This window comes from Galeopterus variegatus, unplaced genomic scaffold (genome assembly GCF_000696425.1).
Source record: "Galeopterus variegatus unplaced genomic scaffold, G_variegatus-3.0.2 Scaffold439, whole genome shotgun sequence".
Lineage (NCBI taxonomy): Eukaryota > Metazoa > Chordata > Mammalia > Dermoptera > Cynocephalidae > Galeopterus > Galeopterus variegatus.
Window position 1 is genome coordinate 28,909 of NW_007726550.1, and position 23,656 is coordinate 52,564.

Here is a 23,656-nt window from a genome sequence, read left to right on the forward strand (position 1 = left end):
TCCTGGAGTTTCAGTTCCTACTTCTGGAAAATGGGAACAATGTTATCTAAGGTCACAGTAAGGAATAAAACAAGATGCTGGGTGTAAGCAGAGTGCTTGGCGCCCAGCAGGGGCTCACCACGACGACTCCTACTGAGAGCCACAGAGCCACACACAGAGCCAGAAGCCACTCCCCTCTCAGAGGCCTCACACTTCTTTGTCAGTTCTGACTTCTGGGGCAGGTTTTTTTTTGCTTGTTTGCTTTCCTTTTTATGACGAAAAATCTCAAACATTTACAAAGGTAGGAAGAATTGGATAATGAACCCCCAGGTACCCATCCAGCTTCAGCAATTACCAGTTCACGGCCAAACTTGTTTTATCTACATCCCTGCTCATCCTCTCCCCAAGATTACTTTGAAACCAATCCTAGTAACCAATTATGTCATTTCATCCGTAAAATATTTTAGTATATATCTCTAGAAGAAAAAAAATTCTTAAAAAATAAAATATGGCAATTCCTTAGTGTCACTAAATATGGAGTTAGTGTACACATTTCCCTGATTGCTTCATAATTTTTTTAAACAATTGATTTGATTCAGGACCCAAATAAGATCCGCATTTTATATTTAGCAAATAACTTTCTTTTAATCCAGTGGTTCAGAAAGCTACCTAGAGGGCTTGTAAAAACAGACTGCTACAGCCCACTCCCAAGAGTTTCTGATTCGGTAGGTCTGGGGTGAGGCCCCAAAACTTGCATTTTTGACAAGTTTCCAGGTAATGCTGATGCTGCAGGCCCAGAATCCACACTTCGAGAACTACTGTAAGTCTATAAAGTTCCCTCCCTCTTCCCTTTTATTTTTTAATTGGCTATGAATATTCATGAGATACAAAGCTGATTGTCACCCCTCTGTCCATGATGTGGGGCCAGATTCATACTGGCAGCATACCCATTACCACAAATTGCATTTGTACCCCGTGTCCCCCACCCCATTATTCCCAACCTCCCCCCACCTCCCCTTTCCCCTCCAATTCCACTTTGTAGCCCAAGGGATGTTCTCTCCCTCTGCAAGACCAATGCACCACTGTGGTCTTTCCTTCCTTCTTTCTCCCTTAGCGCCCACGTATGAGTGAGGACATGCGGTATTTATCCCTCTGTGCTTTGCTTATTTCACTCAACATAAGTTTCTCCAGGCTCATCCATGTTGTTGCAAATGGGAGAATTTCATTCTTTTTTATGCCGGAGTAGTATTCCATGGTATGTATATACCACAGTTTCCTTATCCAATCTAGAATGAAATATATTCTAAGTTCATATTGTACATTTCCTGCCACAGACCTAGAATCAAGCCACTTTTTCAAGGAGCCCTAGTTCCTTTTAGTGGGAAAAGGTATTTAGAAACCACGACTTGGGCATTGGGGGGGCTCATGGGCACTGGATTGAACATTGTTTCTAAAGCCTTTTATGTGGAGAGAGTAAATTTTTATAACAGAAAATACATTTTGAGTTTATACTAATATTTGCAATTCAAATTTAGGATTACAGGGTCTTCATTTCTTTGATTTTATGTCTTTTCTCTTACAGTAAAAATTTCAGTTCCTGATAAAATTAACAGTTGTTTTATCTTACAAATGTATTAGCTTCAGAATATCAATAAATATTGTTATGATTAACAATATAACCACTGAAAACAGTTTAATTATTTTTTTTCCCAGTTCTTTTTGCCCTTAAGAGTATTCCTACTAGGAATGTACGGTCAAATTACAGTGTTTTAGTCATTAAAATGTTTCCTCTTTGTACGGTTATACTCCCAATGCCATATACAGTAAGGTTTGTTTTTCTCATCTTGCTACATAAATTTTTAGAAATTGGTTTTTTCCCATTTTTACTTACTTTATTTATAATTATGTAAACATTTATATAGTTTCAAAGTCAAATCTATAAAACAAGGTCTATTCACAGAAATCTAACCCTCCAATCTCCCCCCTCCCATCCCTACAAGTAGACTGTTTTGTCCTCCACTTTTAAAAATTATTATATTTGTATCCCTCCACACAATTCTCTTAGATAAACTGATGCATATGACACATACTTTCCAGTGCAGTCCTATGAACTGCATGGGATGGTATATTAAATGCAAAAGGCAAATTAACTACACTCAGAGAAAACGCCAGGTAGTAAAAAAAACGACTGAGGTTGCTGGTGAAAACTTGGAAATCTGATTTACACACATTCCACACCAAGCAAAGCACCGTATGAAACATCGGCAGTGACAGAAAAGTGGCTAGAGGCAATTTAACACCACACAGGCGGTCTGTGTACACCAGCAACCATACTGGAGCATCTCTAAGGTCCTTTTTCTAGCTCTGAAAAAATGTATGATACTAAAGTGAGCATCATCAATTACCAAAGAAACCCTTGGAAAAAAGAGGTGAACTGTCATGAGGAATGACCAGTCCCTGGACTAATTTGCAGGCAGAGGAGGATCAATGTGAGTACAATCTTTGTGTGTCTGCATCTCATATGTTATAAACGTGCATGCGTGCACACAGACACACATATATAATAAGAACTGTACAAGTGTTCTATTTAACACTTAGCACTACTATGTGCTAAGGACAAAAACACTGCATTCAGAGTCAGTTGTTAAGCTCAGGCATGGTTGCTTTAAAAATCATATAAGGCAAGTATTAGTTTGGGAGTACGGTAAGAAATCATTCCTTCATTCAAAAACATGAACAAAATAGACATGCTCCTCTGAAGGGAACTAGGGGAAGACAGACAGTAAACAAACATATATAATTTGTGATAAGTGCTATGAGGAAACAGAAGAGGACACTGACTGAGTGATCAGGAAGTCCACTGACTGAGTGATCAGGAAGTCCACTGACTGAGTGATCAGGAAGTCCTCTGACTATAAGGTAACATTAGGCTAAGACTTGAAAGGTGAGAAGGAGCAAGCCAGGAGTGGGGTATGAAACATTCCAGGCAGTCAGACCATCTGTGTCACCTCAGCCTAAGATGGAAAAGTGCTTGTTAGGTCAGAAGAAAGGAAAGGCAGATGAGGGGCTGGAACCCAGTGAGTCCCACTCTTCCTCCCTGACATTCCGTCTTCCACCCAACACCCACACCAGCTAAAAGTGGGTAAAAAATGGTTTTTCTGTGCAACAAATGGTTATGAACTTCCTTGAGCTTAGTACCTCCAAACTTCCTCCCCAGGATCCCAAGAGGGAAACAGGACAGGTTCATTAGAATCTTCAGAGCAGAGAGAGCTGGCTTACCGGCTACTCCACGGCCACATTTGATAGACCTGATGAGAGCTGTCAAAAGGGGCTTAACTAAATGAGGTAAGGACAAAGAATGCAAATTTCCCTTCTGCCTTCCTGCTGGCCTTTGACAAGAATTTATGAATTAGATAAATGAAGCAGGAAATATCTATCAGGCCAGCAAGTATAGAGTTCTAACTCTTCCGTAACCTGCATGCTCCTTCTTTCAGGGAGGCTTCTCTGATTAGCCAGAGTGGGTGCTCAACTTCTCATAATACTACATGAATCCTACAGACAGAAATCAGGGGGTAGCTTCCACTCCGCCTGACTCCTGATTTGAAGCCTGTCATTCCTAAGTAGTTTAAACAGATTTTGAATAAGACCCACTCAAATATGATGATGAAAGCTATCAACAGGAATCAGAAGGTCTAGAGAAAGATATCTAAAATGAAAGGGATTATGTATGAGTAGAAAAGAAGGAGCTAGTCCATGAGGACAAACTGGGACTTAAAGCTTATAAAATAAAAGATAAACTTTGGGTTCAGATACTTATGCTTTCAGACAGGGTTCCACTTAACAAAGATGCCACAGGAGCGGAACACAGGCAGGTCAGAGCTGCAAGCCGAGCCCACGGGGTGCTGGGGGATCAGGTAAGAACACTGTGAAGCCATAACAAGCTCGGTGCCTTCACTTCTGTCTGACACACACCCCAAACTAAGGGTGCAGCCACTGTGGGCCAGGTCCTGGGCTGAGCACTCAGACACAGGACCCAGTAGCATCCTTGAGCCTGGAATCATGTGTCATCACCTACCTGTTCACAATGAAGGGTACCCTGGCCATCTGTGGGGAGGGAGACTCTCCAGAGAAGCTTTAGCAGCCTCGAGGCCTCTTCCAGGATCAGCTTGGCTGTGCTCACGCTGGTGACAAACTTGCTCAGAGGTGCCAAGTATGAACCCTACGTAGAGGGATGAGAAGGCTGTTACATGCAGTCTTGAAAAAGATTATGGACAAGCAAGCTTTCGTGGGCAGCATAAATCTCCAGACTGCAGGGCTTGTGTTTCACATGCTGAGCAAGAGCCTGGTGCCACACGACACCAATTTACTGTTCTTAAAGACTGATGAATTATAGATTATGGGAGAATTTCAGCAGTGACTTAGCCCAATCAGGAACCATGATTAATAACCACCAGCATTAACTATAGTAACTACGCCAAGAAAAGGATCTGTGGTAAGAGCCACTCACACCACTCTGCTGCCCACATAGAATCTCAAGAACAAGTGACACCAACAGCAGGTGAAGCAACATGAATGTGTTTGTCATTAGCGGTCCCTGTTAAACAGCCCTGCTTACCACAAATATGATATAGGGGCCTTGCAAAATCTCTCTCGCCCTTTCTGCTGGCAGAAGCAAATATAAAATGGATGATGTCAAGGGCATGAGAAAACAAAGAATGTGACCCAGAGAAGGGGAAATGCAAAAAAAGAGGAAGAAAAGAAATTAAAAGAGCATTTGTCTTCACCAGTAATAAAATAAATACAAAATTAAAATAACACACCCTTTTAAGATATCAAATTAACAAAAAATCATTATAAATAAAAATATTCAATGAAGGACAAAGGTGTAGTGAACAGATGCTCAATCTTTGAACAGAGATACAGATATTTTTTAAAAAGTAATACAGCAATTATGTTATCATCAAGAGCCCTAAAAAGTTCACAGCCTTTGAACTAGCAATTCTACTTCATACCTAATCAAAAATATGATTGGAGATTTACGTATGAGAATGCTCATCACAAGTCCAACAACCAAGTGCAGAGTAAATAAATGATGGGATTATCCACTTATTAGCTTACTTGGCAGCCATTAAAAGTCAAGTGCTAGAAAACACTGAATGAGACAGAAAAAATATGAATATGACGTTAACCAAAATATATGAACGTCATGTATTTATGAATAGGTTTGATGAATCTTACAAATGACCTAAAAGTATATACAGCTGACCCTTGCACCACATGAGTTTGAACTGCATGGGTCCACTTATACACAAATTTTTTCAATAAATATGTATACAGTACAGTAAATCCTTGTGGTTTTCTTAATAACATTTTCTTTAGCTTACTTTATTGTAAGAATACAGTGTACAATACATATAACATACAAAACATACATTAATTGACTGTTTATGTTATTGGCAAGGCTTCTGGTCAATAGTAGGCTGTTCACAGTGAAGTTTTGGGGGAATCAAAAGTTACACAGGGATTTTGAATTGCACGAGGAGTCAGCACCGCTAACCCGCACACTGCTCAATGGTTAACCGCATATCAAAATTTGAAGTGCTCACCTCTAGGTGGTATTTTTATAGATGTTTTGTTATTATGCTTTACTAGAGTTTCTAGCTTTTGTATAATAAAGATAATAATTAACAAAGAACAATAATCTTATGCATATTTATTAATCTATTCAACAAATATTTACTAAGTACCTATTCCATGCCAGACTCTGCACTAGATAGTGGATATACAACACTGATCAAAGCAGACACTATCCCTGCTCTCCTGGAGCTTATTAACTAGTGGAATATAAAATACAAAATTGATTTTTATGATATAGTAAAACAAAATAAAACAAAAAGTGAAAACAGGTATCACAAAGCAGGGGGCTCAAATATCTCCTGTTAGGACCTGAGAAGAGGAACTAAAAAATGCAACTCATGGAAGCTCAGAGGTCTGGTCCAGTCTGGGGAGGGTAGGGAAGAAAGGTGGCTGAACCTTGGAGGGCGTGAGTAGAGGTACCTCAAGTACCTGGCGCGGGCCCTCGACACAAGGTAACTGTGCAATGAGGAGGATCCTGGGGGAGAGCACGGGGAAGGGGGGGAGGGAGAGGCCGGGGGAGTTCCCAGCCAGAGGGAACAAGAAGAGCCAGGGCTGCCGATAGGACATGGGTGGCAAATAGGGACAACGGCACGCGGCCCAGCCTGTTCAGAGTGGAACACTCGGGGGCACAGCGGGAGATGACAATGGGGAAGCAGGCAGAAGTGAGAAGGCCCTGGAGTCAGTGCCCAGGGACAAGTGGTGAGTGAGGTGACCAGTGCTGCCCTGTGAAGGGAAGCAACCTCAGGACCCAGAAAGAGGCCCTGTGGAGGACAGAGAACTGGCTTCAAATGCCGATCGCCACCAGTGACCTCACCTCAGCCTCTTAAGAGGGAATGACATCACCTATTGCACAGGTTGTTCTGAGGAGGAACTAAAAGAGCATATAAAAATCTCCTGTGCAAGAAGAGACAGGAGCCGCCAACAATCTTGAGGGGGACATAGGATGTCTCACTGGCAAGCTGCTCACAAAGCAGTTGCAGAAATGAAGGTAGGGTAGGGTATGCTTCATGATGATCAGAACCTGTGTCTTCACCACAGCAGCCCCAGAGCCTGAGCACACAGGCCTGGGTGGGGGATGGACAGGTGGACTGGGCGGATGAATGGCTAGACACGCTGAAGGGCAGGTGGACAGAAGGATGAGTGAGAGACTGGAGGAACAGTGGCCGTCGTGGACGCAGTACAGCAGATACCAGTGAAGCAGTCGTAGTAACACATGGTACAAACCACAATGAGTTGCTCCCCACTGGACCTGACCTCTGAGACTTCCTGGGCTACATCTGGTCCCTCTTCTCAGGGCCTTACCGAGGACAATGGCGCCACTTGCCTCCTAGTGCCCTCAGCCAACCCCTCCCACTTTCTGCTCCCATTGAGGACCACCCTTCTTCCAGCTCTGTCGCTCACGTTACCTTTGTTCCCAGCTCTTGACCTGTGGGGCTGGGAGCCTCTTGGGTTTGAATGTCCATTTCAGCAAGGAGCCTCTGGCCCTGGCTAATCTGCTTGCACAGGGCATCATAGTCCTCAATCAGGCCCAGGATGTGACGGCCACTCTTGCTGGCCCACAGGCGGTGGCCAGTGACCAGGAGGGGCATGCCTGGGGTGCTGGTTGCCGAGCTTCCACTGTCGCAGGAGAGGGAGTCCATGTCATTCCCAGAGAGTGGAGGAGTCTCTGAAGATGCAAAATGAGAGGCAAGATGTCAGACCTACTACTTGGGGCAGCAGCCTGTGTTCAAGGAGCCTACAATGTTGAAGTCAGCTAGGAGGACTAAGTGACTCCTCCATGTCCAAATGCCACTCAACACAAACCCAGAAGGGAAAAGAGGACTGACTGCCTTCTGGACCTCCATCTGCGTGTTACCCCACACTGGGCTTACAATTCATCTTGTGGGAGAGGCTGAAGTCAATTCAACCAACACTTACGGACTGCCCCCTCGGCAGAAGACCCACAGATGAATCAAGCTGGTGCCTGCATTCCAGCAGCCCAGGGTCTAATGGGAATATGGGCACTGCAGGAGGTACGACAGCAGTGATAACGAGCCTGAGCTCAGAGAAAACACAGTCATCTTTGCAGAGAGGGAGAGATCGGGGAGGCTGCCTAGAAAAAGCAACAGCTGAGCTTGAACGAACAGGTAGCAAGAACTACGCTATACAGTGGTAAAAGCCTGCTGCTTTTTACCTTTGGATCAACAGAAGTATTGATGAATAATTCTGACTGGGGACAACAGGAAAGGCATTTCACAGAGAGGTCTGCATTCATGATGAGTCTTGAGGAAGTAGTAAGACTGTGACTAGCAGAGACTGGGTCAAAAGGGGTCTGAAAGTCACTGTGAGAGGCGAGTACAGGCCTGGTCGCAGGGTGGTGACCCATCTGTGTGGGTACACCAGTGCAGAGGGACAAAGCTGGACAGGCCCACTGGGACTGCATCCTGGAGGGCCTCAATAGCCACACTAAGGTGGTCACACTTTAATCTAAGGCTACAGGGACCCAATGAAGCTGCTGAGGTTGATTACACGTAGGAATGGAGTAACCGGCTTGGATTAGGAAACCACCAGCTAGAGATGCTGAGGACCTGAAACTCCAAATCCCTACCAAATACCCTCCTGAAGCTGGGACCAGGGACCCCCTTTTCTTCAATCTAAAAAGTCCTCCTACCACACCCAATGTTGCCAACAGGCTTCGGCTTTGTACCCGATTTTGGTGCCAGTGTCACTGCCTGGATGGAATCAAACAGATCAAATGAATTATCAATTGCCACAGGACATTAACCCAATGTTGCCAACAGGCTTCGGCTTTGTACCCGATTTTGGTGTCAGTGTCACTGCCTGGATGGAATCAAACAGATCAAATGAATTATCAATTGCCACAGGACATTTGTCACCATCTAAAAAACAAGGGAAGAAAAATAAACTGTCAGTTTCACTGGCATCAGCATGAGAGAGAGAAGTGAATGAGAACAGAATCAACATACACACACTGATTTACTCAGATGCACACAAGCACTCACTGAAATCTTCACTGGGCATCTGTCCTGCCAGGCCTTGTGCAGGACACAGGGAGTCAGAGTGAACAGGCCCGGTCCCTTCTCTAGAAGAACCCTCTTGTCAAACAAGTAAACAGACAGTTTCACTTCAGTGGGATCAGGTGTAGGGGAGGAAAGTAAGGGGCTGTGGGAGCTCAGGTGAGAGGCACTAACCCCCTCTTGGCTTCCCCAAGGCTAACACCTGCGTTATGTTTTAAGGCTGATTGTGACTGACCTATGGGAAGGAGGAGGGAAGGAAATGCCGGGCAGCAGAATGAGCAGTGCAAAGGCACAGAGGAGTGAGCCATCATTCAGGGAGGAATAAGCAGTTCCTATGGCCGAGGCGGGGCTGCCAGGGAAGGCAGTAGTAGGGTACGAGGCCACAAGCATGAGTTCTTTGCAGTCCACTCAGGGGCCAGAGGCAGGGCAATGTTAGGCTGAGATCTATGTTCTGGATGAGGGGAGTGAGTCGGGAGGCTGCTGCAGTAACCTAAGCGAGAGAGGAGAGTGACCTGCAATAGGATTTGGGGGAGAACACATTTGAAACACTGTAAGGAGGCAAAATTAACAGATGCTATACAGATGACCTGCACAACACATAATTTGGAAAGCACTTTCACATCATCTGAAATGGCAAAATGGCAATTGTAATTCAGGTTTCATGGAAGGGGAGACCAAAGGGCAGAGACAGGAAGTGATCTGCCCAGCATAACCCAGCACGTCAGTGGCAGAGCAAGGACTGTGTGCAGGTCTTAGTATCTCCACCTGAGCTCCTTCCCCCGCCCAACCCCTAGGGGCGGACTGACTGCACACCAGCACATCCCAAGAGTGCACTGCGATTCCCAGGGCTCGGTGGAGCTGGGCTCTGAGAAGAATCACTCTCAGCCAAAGACAGTGGCCTTGAGAACAGAACTTTCAAGCAAGTGTGCTTAAATACAGTCCTGAAAAGTCTTCTGCAAAGGAAGAAGTTGCTGCCTACGATATAATTCTAATCTTGACTCAAGGCAACTGGAGAACTTTTGTACTGAGGTGGCACCGTGAATGTGAGTACTCTCTCCTGGATGCCTCTTGCCAGGCATGCCTAGGGCCGCCTCTGGACAAATCTCAAAAGCAGGTAAAGGCTGCTCAATGGCCTCCACACATCAGCTGCTCAAGTCTCCTTCCAGAGCACCCCAAGCACAGACATTCTCCCTGCTTCAATTTTCCCTAGCAGACCCCCATAATCTCAAAGCCTTCAAAAGGGCCAGAAGCACCTATATTTAATAATGCTCAATGCTGATGAAGTCAGGCTAAAACCACTATCTGTATACACTGTTGATGCAAAGACCATCTAACAGGCGGCAATACAGCACATTTGCAACCCTTTGAGATTCCCCTAGTAAAATTGTATTCTAAGAATATTGTTCAACAGCAAAAAGCATATTAACACTGATGTTTACTATGCTCCAAATCAGAGACCACTTTAATAATTAATGGGATAATTAATGGTTTGATGACTGACAATCTATAAACAATCTTTAGGAAGCCCATGTGCAAGCAAGAGGAACATTTATGATATAATATTTGGAAATATCTATGATGTAACATGAGCCAAGAAAGGACACAGAATGGCACAAAAAACAATTTGAACATATGAAGTCATGCTTGTATCTGATTAACAAATGAAAAGAAACATGCAAAGTCAAGAAAAGGATCAATGTGTAGAATCATGAAGGATTTTTTTTCCCTCACTTTTTTTTTTCATATTATTTACGGCATCTTTTTGGTTAAAATTTTAAAATCCTTATCCAAGAGAAATCAATGAACCAATCACTACAAGTTCTCAAGCAGACTGGGTGCTCCCTAACAGATGTTTATTTTTTAACTTACAGGCAACAGACTTCATTCCCATTCCAAGAAAAGACAAGTCCAAACTCTTGTACAATACTTCTTTATAAAGTACATTGACATTCCTTGTCCCACCAGAGGCACAACCCTCCCTGTGGGGTTTAGGATGATAATCCCCAGCACCTGAGGCTCCAGAAGTTCAGATGAGGCTCAAGAACAGCCCTGGACTCAAAGCTGGAAATGGTTTCTAGCTCTAGCTCTGCCACCTACTTGCTGTGTAGGGCAAGCCCCGTAGACCAAAGAGAATGGCCTGGCTGACTGCTCTGAGCCCAACATTTGCTGGTTTGTTCCAGGCCCTGTGCTGAGCAGGTTGTAGAGGTGTTTTCTCCTCTTTCTGCTACCCTACACAGCCTCTCCAGGGCTAGACAATAAACCCACAACACCAAGTGCAAAACAGAACCACTTTTAAACCTACCAGGATGCTTTCTGGATCCTGAAAGACACTGAAAGCCAGAGTAAGAGGTTTAGATTCTCTGTTAAAGGCAGTAAGAGGGACTGAAAAGGATTTTCAGCATCAGAGTGCTGTGGGCAGCACTAAATGGATGGGAAGGAGCAGGACCGGAGGCAATGTGGGTGGCTGGAAGCCCAAACTCCACTTCCCTGAGAATCAAGACGCCCCAGACAGAGATTACACCATTTTGCCAAAGGTGACAGCTAATTAGTGGTCAGATTCCCTGGCTCCTAGGGTATAGCATGTCTGCTGTCAATGGAAAGACACCTCCATAGGGCCAGGACATCATTCTGAAGTTCACGTCACACACAGATGGCAGAGCTGCATGTTCAGAAAGTGAGGAGATGCAGTACCATGATTTTCTAGCTGAAGGGGCCGCTCAGGGATGGACAGGGATTGAGAAAGCAGGGTGGAGGCTCCTTCCTGTGCCTTCTTTGCCCCCTTTGCCAGCTGCTCCTCGAGCTTGCTCTGCAGGGTGCTGTTGGTTTCGATGCTCCTTTCCAGTTGTGCCCGCAGGGCCTGGATCTCTGTCAGGAGGCCTCGCAGGTCACTGAAAGGATCCTGCCCCTTCCAGCCTTCTCCTGACACCTCTGCTCTGGCCTCTGCAAACAAAGGGAAGACTTTACATTTTCCACGATCAAAGGGTCAGCCATCAAAGGAACTCAACAGCGTTTTAAACCTGCCACCACCCTCAGCCTCACCCTCCCCTTCCTAAGAACTAGGTACAATTTAAAATAACAACTTGACTTGAAAAACAAAAATATTGGCAGACTTAATTGCTGCTATTCCACAGGCTAAATAAGAGCTGGAAATTAATTCTCATTTCTGGCCATAAAAGCCTAGCAAATTGCACACCAAACCCCGAAATTATGTCTAGTAGTAATAAAATCTATTTGGCTGGAATTATAGAATGAAAGGGGATGATTTTTAAGAGCCACAGTATATTAAAAAGGCACAACAGCAAGAATAAGAAAAGCAACTTGAGGAGAAAATGAAAGCTGTGAGATGACCCTTTTCTAGATAAACTTTCAATAGGGAGAAGCCATCTGGAAAATTAGTTTAAAAAAAAACCTGCCACAACTCAGTACTGATTCTGAAATACTGGACTTTATAGTCGAGTCACTCTGATCTGGTATCTCTCTTGGGGTATAAAGAGAACCGAGGCCAACAACCATCCCCAGAGCAATGTCTAGCACATGGGAGGTGCTCCACAAATATTTGCTGAATGAATGGGGAAAAAGAATTACATACGAGCAGGAAAATAATAACGAATGTTATTTCTTGAGTGCCTACTATGTGCTAGGTACTGTACTAGGATGGTTTTAAGAAATGGTCTCATTCAACTTTCACAACAACTCTACACCATGGACATTAACAGAGGCAGAAACAGGCCCAAAGGGTGATGTGACCTGCCGAAGGTCATGTAGCCGGGAATGAGGGAGGGAGAGTCCAGACCCCTGCTGGCCTGACTCCTGAGACCAAGTCCTTCCATGTTTCCTGCTGCAGCTTCAGAAAAAGGGTGGGTCAATGAGCTTGCTTCAAGGCGAAGGTCATGTAGCCGGGAATGAGGGAGGGAGAGTCCAGACCCCTGCTGGCCTGACTCCTGAGACTAAGTCCTTCCATGTTTCCTGCTGCAGCTTCAGAAAAAGGGTGGGTCAATGAGCTTGCTTCAAAATATACCTTCTCTGCCCATGAGGCAAGCCTCGGGTCTGATGGCAACACTGCAGGAAGGAGCACTGCACCCTGCTGTTTCTGCTGCCTGTGGCCCAGGTGAGCTCACACCCAAGACACAGAAGCCTCAGGACAAGAAGAGCCTCAGACCAGAGCGCCCAGTACCTCTCGGTCTCCTGTGCTCTTCATCCAGCTTCTCATACACCTTCAGCTCCACTCGGAGGGACTGGAGTAGCTCGTCATTCTGTGAGAGCATCTGCTGCCTCAACTTCACCTCCTCCTGCATCCTGAAAAGGACCCACCAGCACAGGAGGGTTTAATCCTACCTCAGCGCAGCTTACTCAAGCCCCACAGAGCAGGCCAATTCCACACTCAGCCAGAAGAGTGCTGACAAAAACCTGACAAGTATGATTAAGAATTCCAGTCCCAGCCACCATTTCCCAAGTGCCCCTTGTGCCCAGCCCTTTACATACGTTATCTCATGTCATCTTCACAGACACACCGAGAGGTAGGCACTCTCTAATCCTCCACTCAGAGATACAAGGAAGTGACACTCAACAAGGTTATGTCTCTTACCCAGGGGTGCACGGCTCAGGAGAGGAGCCCAGACTTAAACCCAGGATGTCTGTGACAAAGATGATCATCTGACTACATCACCACACCCCCTGGGTAACCGAGCATGAGGATGGGACTCTAAAAGAGTGGGGCATTCACAAGCCTGACAGGAACAGCTGAAAACATGTGGCACAAGAGAGTCTAAGGGGTAAATTGCAAAGAGCGATCGGTCTGATCCTGTTAAAACCTAAGGCAGACTCATGTCACTCCTCTGCTCAGAACCTCCTGGTGACTTGCTATCCCACTCAGGGTAAAAACCCACAGCCCCTTCCACGGCCCTTTCTCCAGATGCACTGGCCTCCCTGCACTGCTGGGCACAGGCCAAAGCCACTCTGCCTCAAGGACCATGCCCCTTATGCCAAAAAGACCTTCCCCAGCTAGCTGCAGCTCTCACACCCTCACTGCATGCAGCTCTCTGTTCAAATGGCATCTTTTCAAAGAGGACTTCCCTGACCCATCAGGGAAAAAATAGTAACCTGCTCCCAAACTCCTCTCCTTCTTTCCTACATGATTATTCTCCATATATTTTATGCCCACCAGACATACGATGGGTTTGTGTTCACTGTCTGTCCCTGCACACTAGGGCAGGGGCTAGGGTAGGGCGCCTTGTTCCACCACTGCATCCCCAGTGCATGGACGCGGGGCCTGGCCAACAGGGGCTGGGTGATCTCAGCCACTACCTGCTCAGCTCGTTGCGGCTGTTGCAGACCTCCTGGACCAGCTGCTGGTTGTGTCTCTCCTTCTCACTGACCACCCTCTGCAGCCTTTCATTCTCTCCCTTCACACTGGCATACTCTTGCTGAAGGTGCTCAATGTTCGCAGTCTTCCTGGAGAGAGACTCTCGTAATTTTTCATTCTCCTTCTGTTTATCTGCAAATGCAAAAAGCGCCTCTGAGAAGGGACATCATTTGTTTTTTCCAACCTTATTACACAAATACAGCACTTCAGCTCAAGCACTCCAAGAATACAAAAAAGAATGAGATTTAATCTGACATTTATGATTTTGGCATTCCAATTATCTTATGCATTTTGGGCAAATAAATCTGTCAACATCAAGGCTGCGGATTAAACATCACTGGTGTGAAATGGGCCTGTTTAATTTTCTATTAAATAATGGGCTATGCAAACCTCGTTACTTTGCCTTCACAGAGCAAACAGTGGGTAGAAATCACAGACAGAAGCAAGAAATAGGGCCCACAACTCTGGCCATGGGTGTTGGGACAGTCTGCAAGCCTTCCAAAGCCTCCCACCAGGAGGCCAGCAGGGCTGTACAGAGGGCACCCTGGGGTCCCCTCACTCTGCAGACCATGAAGACAGACTCCTCCTAAGGAATAAAATACGCCCAGAGGCAGAGGAGACAAAGTGGTCAACAGCAGGGTGCTTCAGGCAGAGTGGCCAGGTCCAAGTGCGGCTCTGTTTACTGACTCCATAATCTTAAACGAGGTTCTTCACTTCACTGTGCCTCAGTTTCCTCATATGAGTTGTGAGGATAAACTGAGCTACTATCTGCAAAGGGCTTAGCTCAGAGCTTCATAAGTACTTTGGAGGCTGTAAGTGTGACACAAGAATACTCTGTCAGCAGTGCTGGTGGTGACAACAGCGAGCATGTATCAGCACGAACAGTGCAGGCATTACACTCACATGTATCATCCACTTCCTCTTCACAGCAAGCCTGAGGTAGGCACTATAATTCTCCCCATTTTCCAGAAAGGATACTAAGGATTGATGAGGTTCAGACTCCTCACAGTCATACGGCCAGTAAGTGGCAGAGCCAGGATTCAGACCCAGGTTTTCTGACTCCATTCTTAACTGCGACACAGTAATTTCTAAGCAAGCTTTCACCTCCTCCCTTGACATACCAAGCTCCATATAACTCCTGATTGGTCTATACTCTGTTCACCTCCAGCCCCTAGGCCTTAGTCTGCTCTCTTCCTTCTATTTAGAAGACCCTGATCCTCTAAATCTTAGGCACCCTGGCTAATCCCTCCTTATCCTTGAAGACTCAGCTCTTGCAGACCAGCCTCTCCTGGGTCAGAAAGCCTTCTCCAGGGTTCTACAGCTCCCTAGACTGCCTTTATCATGGCTTATCACGGCCCTGGCCTGCCAAGGGTTGTCTGTCTCTCCCATCAGACCATGAGTCCCCTGAGGGAAGGGACCAGGTCCCATTCATTTTTTTTTTTTTTTAAAGATGACCGGTAAGGGGATCTTAACCCTTGACTTGGTGTTGTCAGCACCACGCTCAGCCAGTGAGCAACCGGCCATCCCTATATGGGATCCGAACCCGTGGCCTTGGTGTTATCAGCACCACACTCTCCCGAGTGAGCCACGGGCCGGCCCCCCATTCATTTTTATATCAGAGTCTACAACAGCCCTGACATAGAACAGGAGATGGAAAATGTTTGCTGAGTGAATGAATGACCTACAGAAACCCCAGTCTCATCACTTAGGACAGAATCAGCATCAGTATCCTCCAGGAGAAGTGGGAAGAGCTGGCTCAAGCTCCAGCCCCACCAGCTTCTATTTCTGTTATCAGAGACCAGGCAACTCTCTAAGCCTCAGTTTAATAACCTCTAACCTGTAAAATAGGGCTAATAACACCTCCTTCCAGAATTATTTTAAGTATTGAAAGATGATGTAAGTGAAAGTTCCAAATAAAGCTAAGCTCCAAATAGAAGTAATTGAGACACAGTATCTTTGTAGGAAATCCTGGATACACTTTGCTGACAGTAGGAAATCTCTGGCTGAGATTTTGGCAGTAATATATTTCCAGCCCTTCTCTCTCCCACTGTGAATTAAGACAAAGGAGAGGTGGCTGTATACAGGGGAGGAGTGACAAATAAATAAACATTTACTGAGTCCCTATGTAAGACTCTGTGCTGAGGGCTTTACACAGTTTAATTGTCACACAGCCCTGGTAAGGTATTCCTTAACCTCTCTGAACCTCAGTTTTCTCAGACGTAAAACAGGAATACGTCAGAGGGCTATTGTGTAATGGTGTAAAGCCATCACAGAGCCACAGGATTCGAACCTAGGTCGGGTCAGACTCCAACGCCTGCTTTCATTCCAAGACACGGAAGGCTTTGGGGCTCCAGGCTACAAGTGGCTCCTTTAATTCCTACCTCTGGATCCTTTAACGAGCATCGTATTGAGGGCCTGGTTCTGCTTCCTCAGGAAATGAATTTCTGATGTCAGAGAGTTATGTAGCTCTGAACCATAAGCAAAAATGTTTGTAGAACCTATAAAAACAAACATAAACAGTGATTTATTGACGGGCCCCAGGTCAGTATGAATGGAACTTTCTAGAAAACAGCTTTAAACAATGAGGAAACTCAATGTGCAATGAAAAATCACTCCTGTGAACTACATATTACCAGATTCCAATGAGAAATGAGAGGGAGCTTGGGGGGGGGGGGCACATCTTACTTGTCCTAAGGGTAAACAAAGCAGGAAACCTGGGCCAGGAGTGGGGTGAGTGGGTGACAGTATCAACCTTCACAGATCTCTCTCCTGAGGTTCAAATCCCTATATCCAGCTGCCTGCGGGGCCTCACCACTGAGGCACTTCGGGCCACCTTTCTACCCCTGCTTTCTCGCATGTTTCTCACCTCAGGCAATGGTATCACTACAATCCCTAGCCCGAGCTTGATCCTGGGAGCCATCGTAAACTCCCCTCTCTTCCCTGACCAGTCAGGCAATCACAACTGCTGACTCTTCCTCCAAAATGCCTCGGACACTGGCCTCCTCTTTTCTGTCCCTAAAGTTCGGGCCTCGACACGTTGCTCTAACCTTGCCTCCCTGCTCTTCTGCCAATGCGGTTATCATCCTAAACACATTCCATTCATGTGATTCTCTGCTCAAAAACATCTGATGACCCACCACTGTGAAAGACAATCAAACAAACACAAGGTCCAAATTTCTCAGTCTAGAATCCAAGGATGTCCATTATTTAGCTCCAGTCTCATGGTATACCCCACTCCCTCTCTATCCTGGACCCTAGTGCCCTTAAATGCAGTCACTGGGCCACTTCTGTGCATAAAACACACCAGGTGGTCATTCCCCTCCCTGACTTTGCAGAATGAGGCATTCCCGTTGCTGGAATGCCCACCACCTTCTTTACCTGTCAAAATCCTACTCTTTCAACTCTTAGCTCAAATTCACTGCCTCCAAGTGTATACTGTGAAGACCAAGGTCTAAAGCTCGACAGACTGGGTTGGAGGTCACTTCCTGACCTATACACACCTCACCAAGCTGAATGCCCACCACCTTCTTTACCTGTCAAAATCCTACTCTTTCAACTCTTAGCTCAAATTCACTGCCTCCAAGTGTATACTGTGAAGACCAATGTCTAAAGCTCGACAGACTGGGTTGGAGGTCACTTCCTGACCTATACACACCTCACCAAGCTGTTGTCTACCTCCTGAAATCCTATCCTATCCTCTAAATCCAGCTTAGATGCCAACTCTTGTCGGACACCTCCCCTGCCACTCCACCCCAGCACTCCCCACCCTCTGAGCTTTACATGCCTGCACCATACACAATTCACCTTCACAGGGACCCTCTTGAGAGCACCTATTGTGTGCAAGGCTCCTTCTACAAGTGGCAGGCAGATGCTTCCCCTCCCCATCTTCCATACTGCTTGAGTCCACTTCCTGCACCACAGAGCCAAAAGGCCAGATCTTCTTTTCCAGCCATCCATAACAAGGACATGGTCCTGTGCCTCTTCTGGTCAATGAGACCTGCCAGGAAGTCTGCTGGGAGCTTCTGGGAAAGATTCTCCACCCAGATGAAAAGAGAAGGACAGGGAGAAGCCCCATCCTCTTCTTCCCCATGCTTTGGACACTGTCCTGAGAGGATGGGATGCTTATAATTACTACAGGCATCACAGATATTAACCCCAAACCCAGCTATCACTGAGCCATAAAACCGGTCATGGAACTACCTGCCTCTAGATTTCTTGTTATGTAAGAAAAGATAAACCCCTATTGTTTTCATCAGTTTTTACTCATATTCTGTTATCTGCAGCTGAAAGCATCCTGGTACACAACCAAGCACGTGTAATGTCCAAACTCCTTGTAAGGAAGGTATGACAGCAATTCTCCCACAAGGTCTTACTTGCTCCACTCTGCAGCATTCTCTTTTCTTGTGCTAAAGATTCACTTATGACAATGTCATATAATTTTTTATTCACATATGTCTCTCCCCACCAACCTCCTCCACTGCCCCCTATGAACTCTGGTATCTTTTCAGAGACAACTGGCTTTGAACCATAGCTCTGGGTTTTTAATATCTGCATGACCTCAGGCAAGTCACAAAACTTCCTAAGTCTCCATCAGCTCAATGAAAATGACTGACGTTGTTATTGTTATTGCTATTTCCATCTGTATTAATATCACAATGGATGACAGACTGCAGCCAAAATAGGATCAAAGAGTAACCTGAATAGGCAGGAAAAATTCTACAGAAGTCTACAATGGCCAAAGCTAAGGCAGTCACTTTTGAAAGGAATAATTAGGTCAAAGAACAGTTCCTCACACAGTCCAAACCGAAGCAGCCAAACATGAGCTAGTAAGGTCTACTTCTGCTGCTAAGAGGTCAGTCTTCCTTCTGAACGCCATCTCTAGAAGCTCCTGTAACTGGTGACAAGCTGGAAGTTCTAACACATGAGATGACGGTTTTTAACAATATTCCACCTCAACATTACCAGGAGCCTTTCTCAAACCCACTCTCCCAAGGTGAACATTTCACATCAGTGGGGGTAGAGCCCCTTTTATTCCTTTGTCTTTGTGGAGACTGTGACAACATGGTGAGAACAGCACGTCTTCCCACCAGTGTAAATACTTTATGAATGCCTTTTTGTAAACCTTCCTGTCAGAGTGAATTACTCTCCAGAGCAACTGCCTGCTCCATTGTAGCTGGTGGCCATTTGAGCCCCCAAATAATTCTATAATTGGATTTGCCAGGGAAAATGTAAAACAGAATGAATCTAATTCAGGCATTACCAAGAATGAATGTGAAGGGCCCAGGCATGTATTTTTTTCCTGTGTTTGATCCAACTAATAACTCAGATTAATCAATTTCCCTGAGGGTGAGATAGAGAGGATGCAGGATGGGGTGGAGTGAGTGAGGGGGAGGCAAGGAGGGAGGGAGGCAGGGAACAGGAGTAAGGGAGCCATTGCGTTTACCTTGCAAACTGCAGCACCTACAGTACTCTGGAATAATGTCCTTCTAGGCTGATGTCTATGACGGGTCAAAGAGGAATGAGAACTGGCCCAGGGGTCCAAGGACTCAAGAGCTGCCAGAGGACTATCTTTCCAGAACTCAGTGATCTTATCTCTAAAATGGGAATGACATTAGGGTCCCCAGAGCTTTGCCATGTTCAACTGATAGTGTTATACAAAATACAATAGTAAGCTAGAATTGATAATGGTGAGGAAAACAACCATTTATTGAGTGAGACACAGAGCAAGGCCCTATTTATAACATTGCCTCATTTGATCTCACAATGACCCTGTTTTATGAAACAGTTAAGATGGGAGAGGTGGGATGAATTACTCAAAGTCACAAAATTAATAAACAGAAGAGCTGGGATCCACGCCCAGGTCAGTCCAACTCCCAAACTCAGGCTTTCCTGAGTGCACCAAGCTGCTTTCAAGATATGTTCTTTATGGAAGAGGACACTCTCTCTGGAGCAATAAGAAAAGATGTTCAAGATACACTGTTCAACAAAAAATGGGACAGACTAGTAGATACAGAGTATGCTACCTTTTGGACAAGTGAGGGGGAAAATAAGAATACATACTTATATTTGCATTTTTAAAAATTCCTATAAGAATACAGAAGAAAACCAACAGAAGTGGGGAGGAGGGAAGGAAGAACAGGGGTAATGGATAAAGAATGGAGGTTTTAATTTTGAAGCATGTGAATGTCTTACCTATGAAAAGAAAAAAAAAAATTAAGTTCTTCATGGAAGACCATTCCATTCAGAGCTAACTGTGGTTATGCAGGAATATTGGTGACCTTTTGACTGGCATGTGAGATTTACGAAACTGATATTCTTATAATCCATTATTGATGAAAAGACAAAATACTGCTTTGTTTTATTTTAAAATACTGCTATGGTCTGAATGTTTGCCCCTTCCAAAGCTCATGTGAGAGCTTGATTCCCAATGTGGCAGTGCTGAAAGGTAGGGCCTTTAAGAGGTGGTTGATCCTGAGGGCCCTGCCCTCACGAATGGATTAATTCATTAATGGGTTAACGGTTTCATGGGTTACCATGAGTATGAACTGACGGCTTATAAGGAGAGCAAGTAAGCACACTAACAAGCCCTTTTTTGCCATTCTCGCCACGTGATTGCCTGCATCACCGCGGGACTCAGAGACTCCTCACCAAGAAGGCCTTCACCAGATGTGCCCCCTCAACCTTGGATTTTACAGCCTTCAAAACTGTTAACAGGGCTGGCCCCGTGGCGCACTCGGGAGAGTGCGGCGCTGGGAGCACAGCAACGCTCCCGCCGCGAGTTCGGATCCTATACGGGAATGGCCGGTGCGCTCGCTGGCTGAGCGTGGTGCGGGCGACACCACACCAAGGGTTGTGATCCCCTTACCAGTCATGAAAACAACAACAACAAAAAAAAACTGTTAAGAAATAAATTTCATTTTCTTATAAATTACCCAGTTTCAGGTATTCATTCATGAGCAACAGAAAAATAAACTAATACAAATACCTACCTCTTTCTCTAGAGCTTCTAAAGTCAAATGAGCAGCCAACCACAATTCAGGACACCAGAAGCTGGCAGACTTCTCCAATGATGGAGAAATCCACATTTATCAAGTACCTACTTTCTACTCAGACTGCTTATTCTAGCAAATGTACCACAGTGAAGCACTCACAGGCTTGCACTGCCCTGTGGGAAGGTTCTTCCTTACCTTGATCAAATTCAGACCCTTGCCGTTCCAGCTGTTTACGTAGCTTCTCATTTGTTTTAATAGACTCTTCTAAACGTTTTCTCAAAGTTCGAATTTCCTGTATATGTTCCATTAGTAAGTCTACAGGAAGGAAGGGCATTTTTAATTTAAAGTCTGAAGCCCCCAACAAATTAAATAATTCATAGATTATGCAGGGATCTTGAAATTCCAAATAGTATTAGATGCATTAAGATAGTCAGCTACTGGCAATTCTTTCCTAGACATGGGAAGGCTGAGCTATTTCCCACAGCCCACAGACATGGTTCTATAATGATTCTCTGTAGCCCTCCATGAGGAAGATATTTTACATCACATGGAAAAATTATATTCCATACAATTTTAATGCTAACTCTAATGCAGCCTTTTATTCTTCTAAATATCAAATATTAATTTAAAATCTTCCTTATGGCAAAACTAACAGATCACTTTCAAGTCTGCTTGAATTGCCTGAGAATTGATTAAACTACCTTCATAATGAATCCAGATATTTTCAAGACTAATTTTTTGAAAGGAATATGTTATCCATTTATCACTTACCAATTTAAGACTTAAAAATAAAGCAAAACAATGTTAATGAGAATGGTAATAAGAAGGATCTCAAGAGGACATCCCGTTAGTGTGAGTAAAAATGCATATGACCTTTTGGGACTATTTTTATCATTAGCCTTAGAAAAGTTCTTTCTATTGTCTTTTACCAAATTATTCTACTTCTAGGATTCTATTTAAATAGTTCACCAGAGATGCTGACCAGCATCTGCTAGAATGCATGAAAATGTTCATCTTAGCATTGTATATAAAAGTAAAACCTGAAATAACTTTGTCTTTTACCAAATTATTCTACTTCTAGGATTCTATTTAAATAGTTCACCAGAGATGCTGACCAGCATTTGCTAGAATGCATGAAAATGTTCATCTTAGCATTGTATATAAAAGTAAAACCTGAAATAACTCAAATTGTTAAATAAACTGTAGTATATCCATCATGATGTAGTATTACATAGCTATTAAAATCATGTTATGAGGACTATATAATATCATGGAATAAATTATTATATCATTATGGTAAATCTTTAAATAGATACAAAAATGGTTACTCTAAATAATCACAACTCTACTAAAAAATGTGAAAGAAAGGAAAGACTTAAATATACAAAAGAAGGAAATACACCTAAATGTTAACAGCAGTTGTCTTTGGGTGGTAGATTTTAGATTTTTCAAAAATTCTATATTACATTTTAATATAATATTTAATAACATAAAAATTAAACATTTTCCACATTTTCTAAAATGAGCATGTATTATTCTTTCAGCCTCCACCATATCTCACTTTACAAAGAAAGAAAGAAGCAGAGTTCCAATCCAGAGGTAGGATTTTAGAGTCAGTGTTTAAAGCATAATCACATTAAGTATCCAAAGGCAAAACTAATGTCTTTAATTCATCAATTACGGTATACTCAGTTTGTCTTAGTAATGTTTGTCTTAAAACATTATACTAATGTTATGACCCAGTTTTAATTCCTCCAAAATGACTTTCACTTAAAAGTAGCACAATGTTACAGATCTTTTCCTAATTAAATAGTAATTTTGCCATGAATTTGAATGTTTATGAGATGACTTAATTCCCAGACTATCAGTATCTCCTATTAATGCCAGAAGTGTGGCAGGTAATTTGGTGGAATGTCTGCGGCTCTTGCTGCAGTACAGCACTGAAGGACTCTGTCTGCAACAAACCCTTGGCACACCCCAGGGCCATACCTCCCCGTTCCTGCCTTGGTGCCCTGCAAATCTTCTGGTGGCTGGTCAGTCAGAGTCAGTCAGCAACTTATCTATTTTGACTGCAACCTTCCTTGCTGGTTTGTCCAAGTCACACACTGCTGCCTTTTGGGGTAATAAATGACCAGTAGCCATTGATACACGTCATCTTCCACTGAGCCCTTGGCCAGAAGCTGAAATCATCACTTGGGCTTTAAGGAGACATTCCCAGTTGAATCGGACACCACTTATTAATTATGCAGCCATATTGAGGAGAAGGAAACACTATACCAGCCTTTACAAAATGGGAGAAAAATATCTGTCCCTCAAACAATAATACCCTTGTAACAAATGCTAACTCTTTGGAAGACCATAAATAAATACTATAAGAAGTCACCACCCCCAAAAAGTATACACCTTTTGCCTAGTAGTTCCAATTTATAAAAATCTATGTTAAGGAAATGCCTGAAAATAAGGGGAAAGCTTCACGTTCAAAGATACTACTCCCCACAGTAATGTTTACACTTGTGAAATTCTGAAAATGACTTAAATGTCCAACAGGGGAACATAAGGAAAACTAGAGATCAGCCATTCAATGGACTATTCTAAATCACTAAAAATGATGTTATGTAACAACATGTCAGAAAGCTTATAATATTAAGTGAGAAAAGGAAAAATACTAA

At 44.2% G+C, this 23,656-nt stretch overlaps 1 protein-coding gene across 1 annotated transcript in view; it reads right to left on the minus strand.

Annotated features, from left to right (window-relative positions):
- Window positions 1-3,998: 3,998 nt before the first annotated feature.
- Window positions 3,999-23,656, minus strand: part of CDK5RAP2 (CDK5 regulatory subunit associated protein 2) — a 194,473-nt gene continuing 174,815 nt past the window's right edge. Inside the window, exons 29-36 of the mRNA XM_008568766.1 lie at window positions 21,183-21,302; window positions 16,377-16,493; window positions 13,938-14,127; window positions 12,808-12,929; window positions 11,325-11,573; window positions 8,412-8,495; window positions 7,023-7,282; window positions 3,999-4,198 (exon numbers count right to left, since the gene is read on the minus strand). Of these exons, the coding sequence (XP_008566988.1) occupies window positions 4,037-4,198; window positions 7,023-7,282; window positions 8,412-8,495; window positions 11,325-11,573; window positions 12,808-12,929; window positions 13,938-14,127; window positions 16,377-16,493; window positions 21,183-21,302 (1,304 nt within the window). The 3' untranslated portion in view covers window positions 3,999-4,036. The remainder of the gene's footprint in view (window positions 4,199-7,022; window positions 7,283-8,411; window positions 8,496-11,324; window positions 11,574-12,807; window positions 12,930-13,937; window positions 14,128-16,376; window positions 16,494-21,182; window positions 21,303-23,656) is intronic.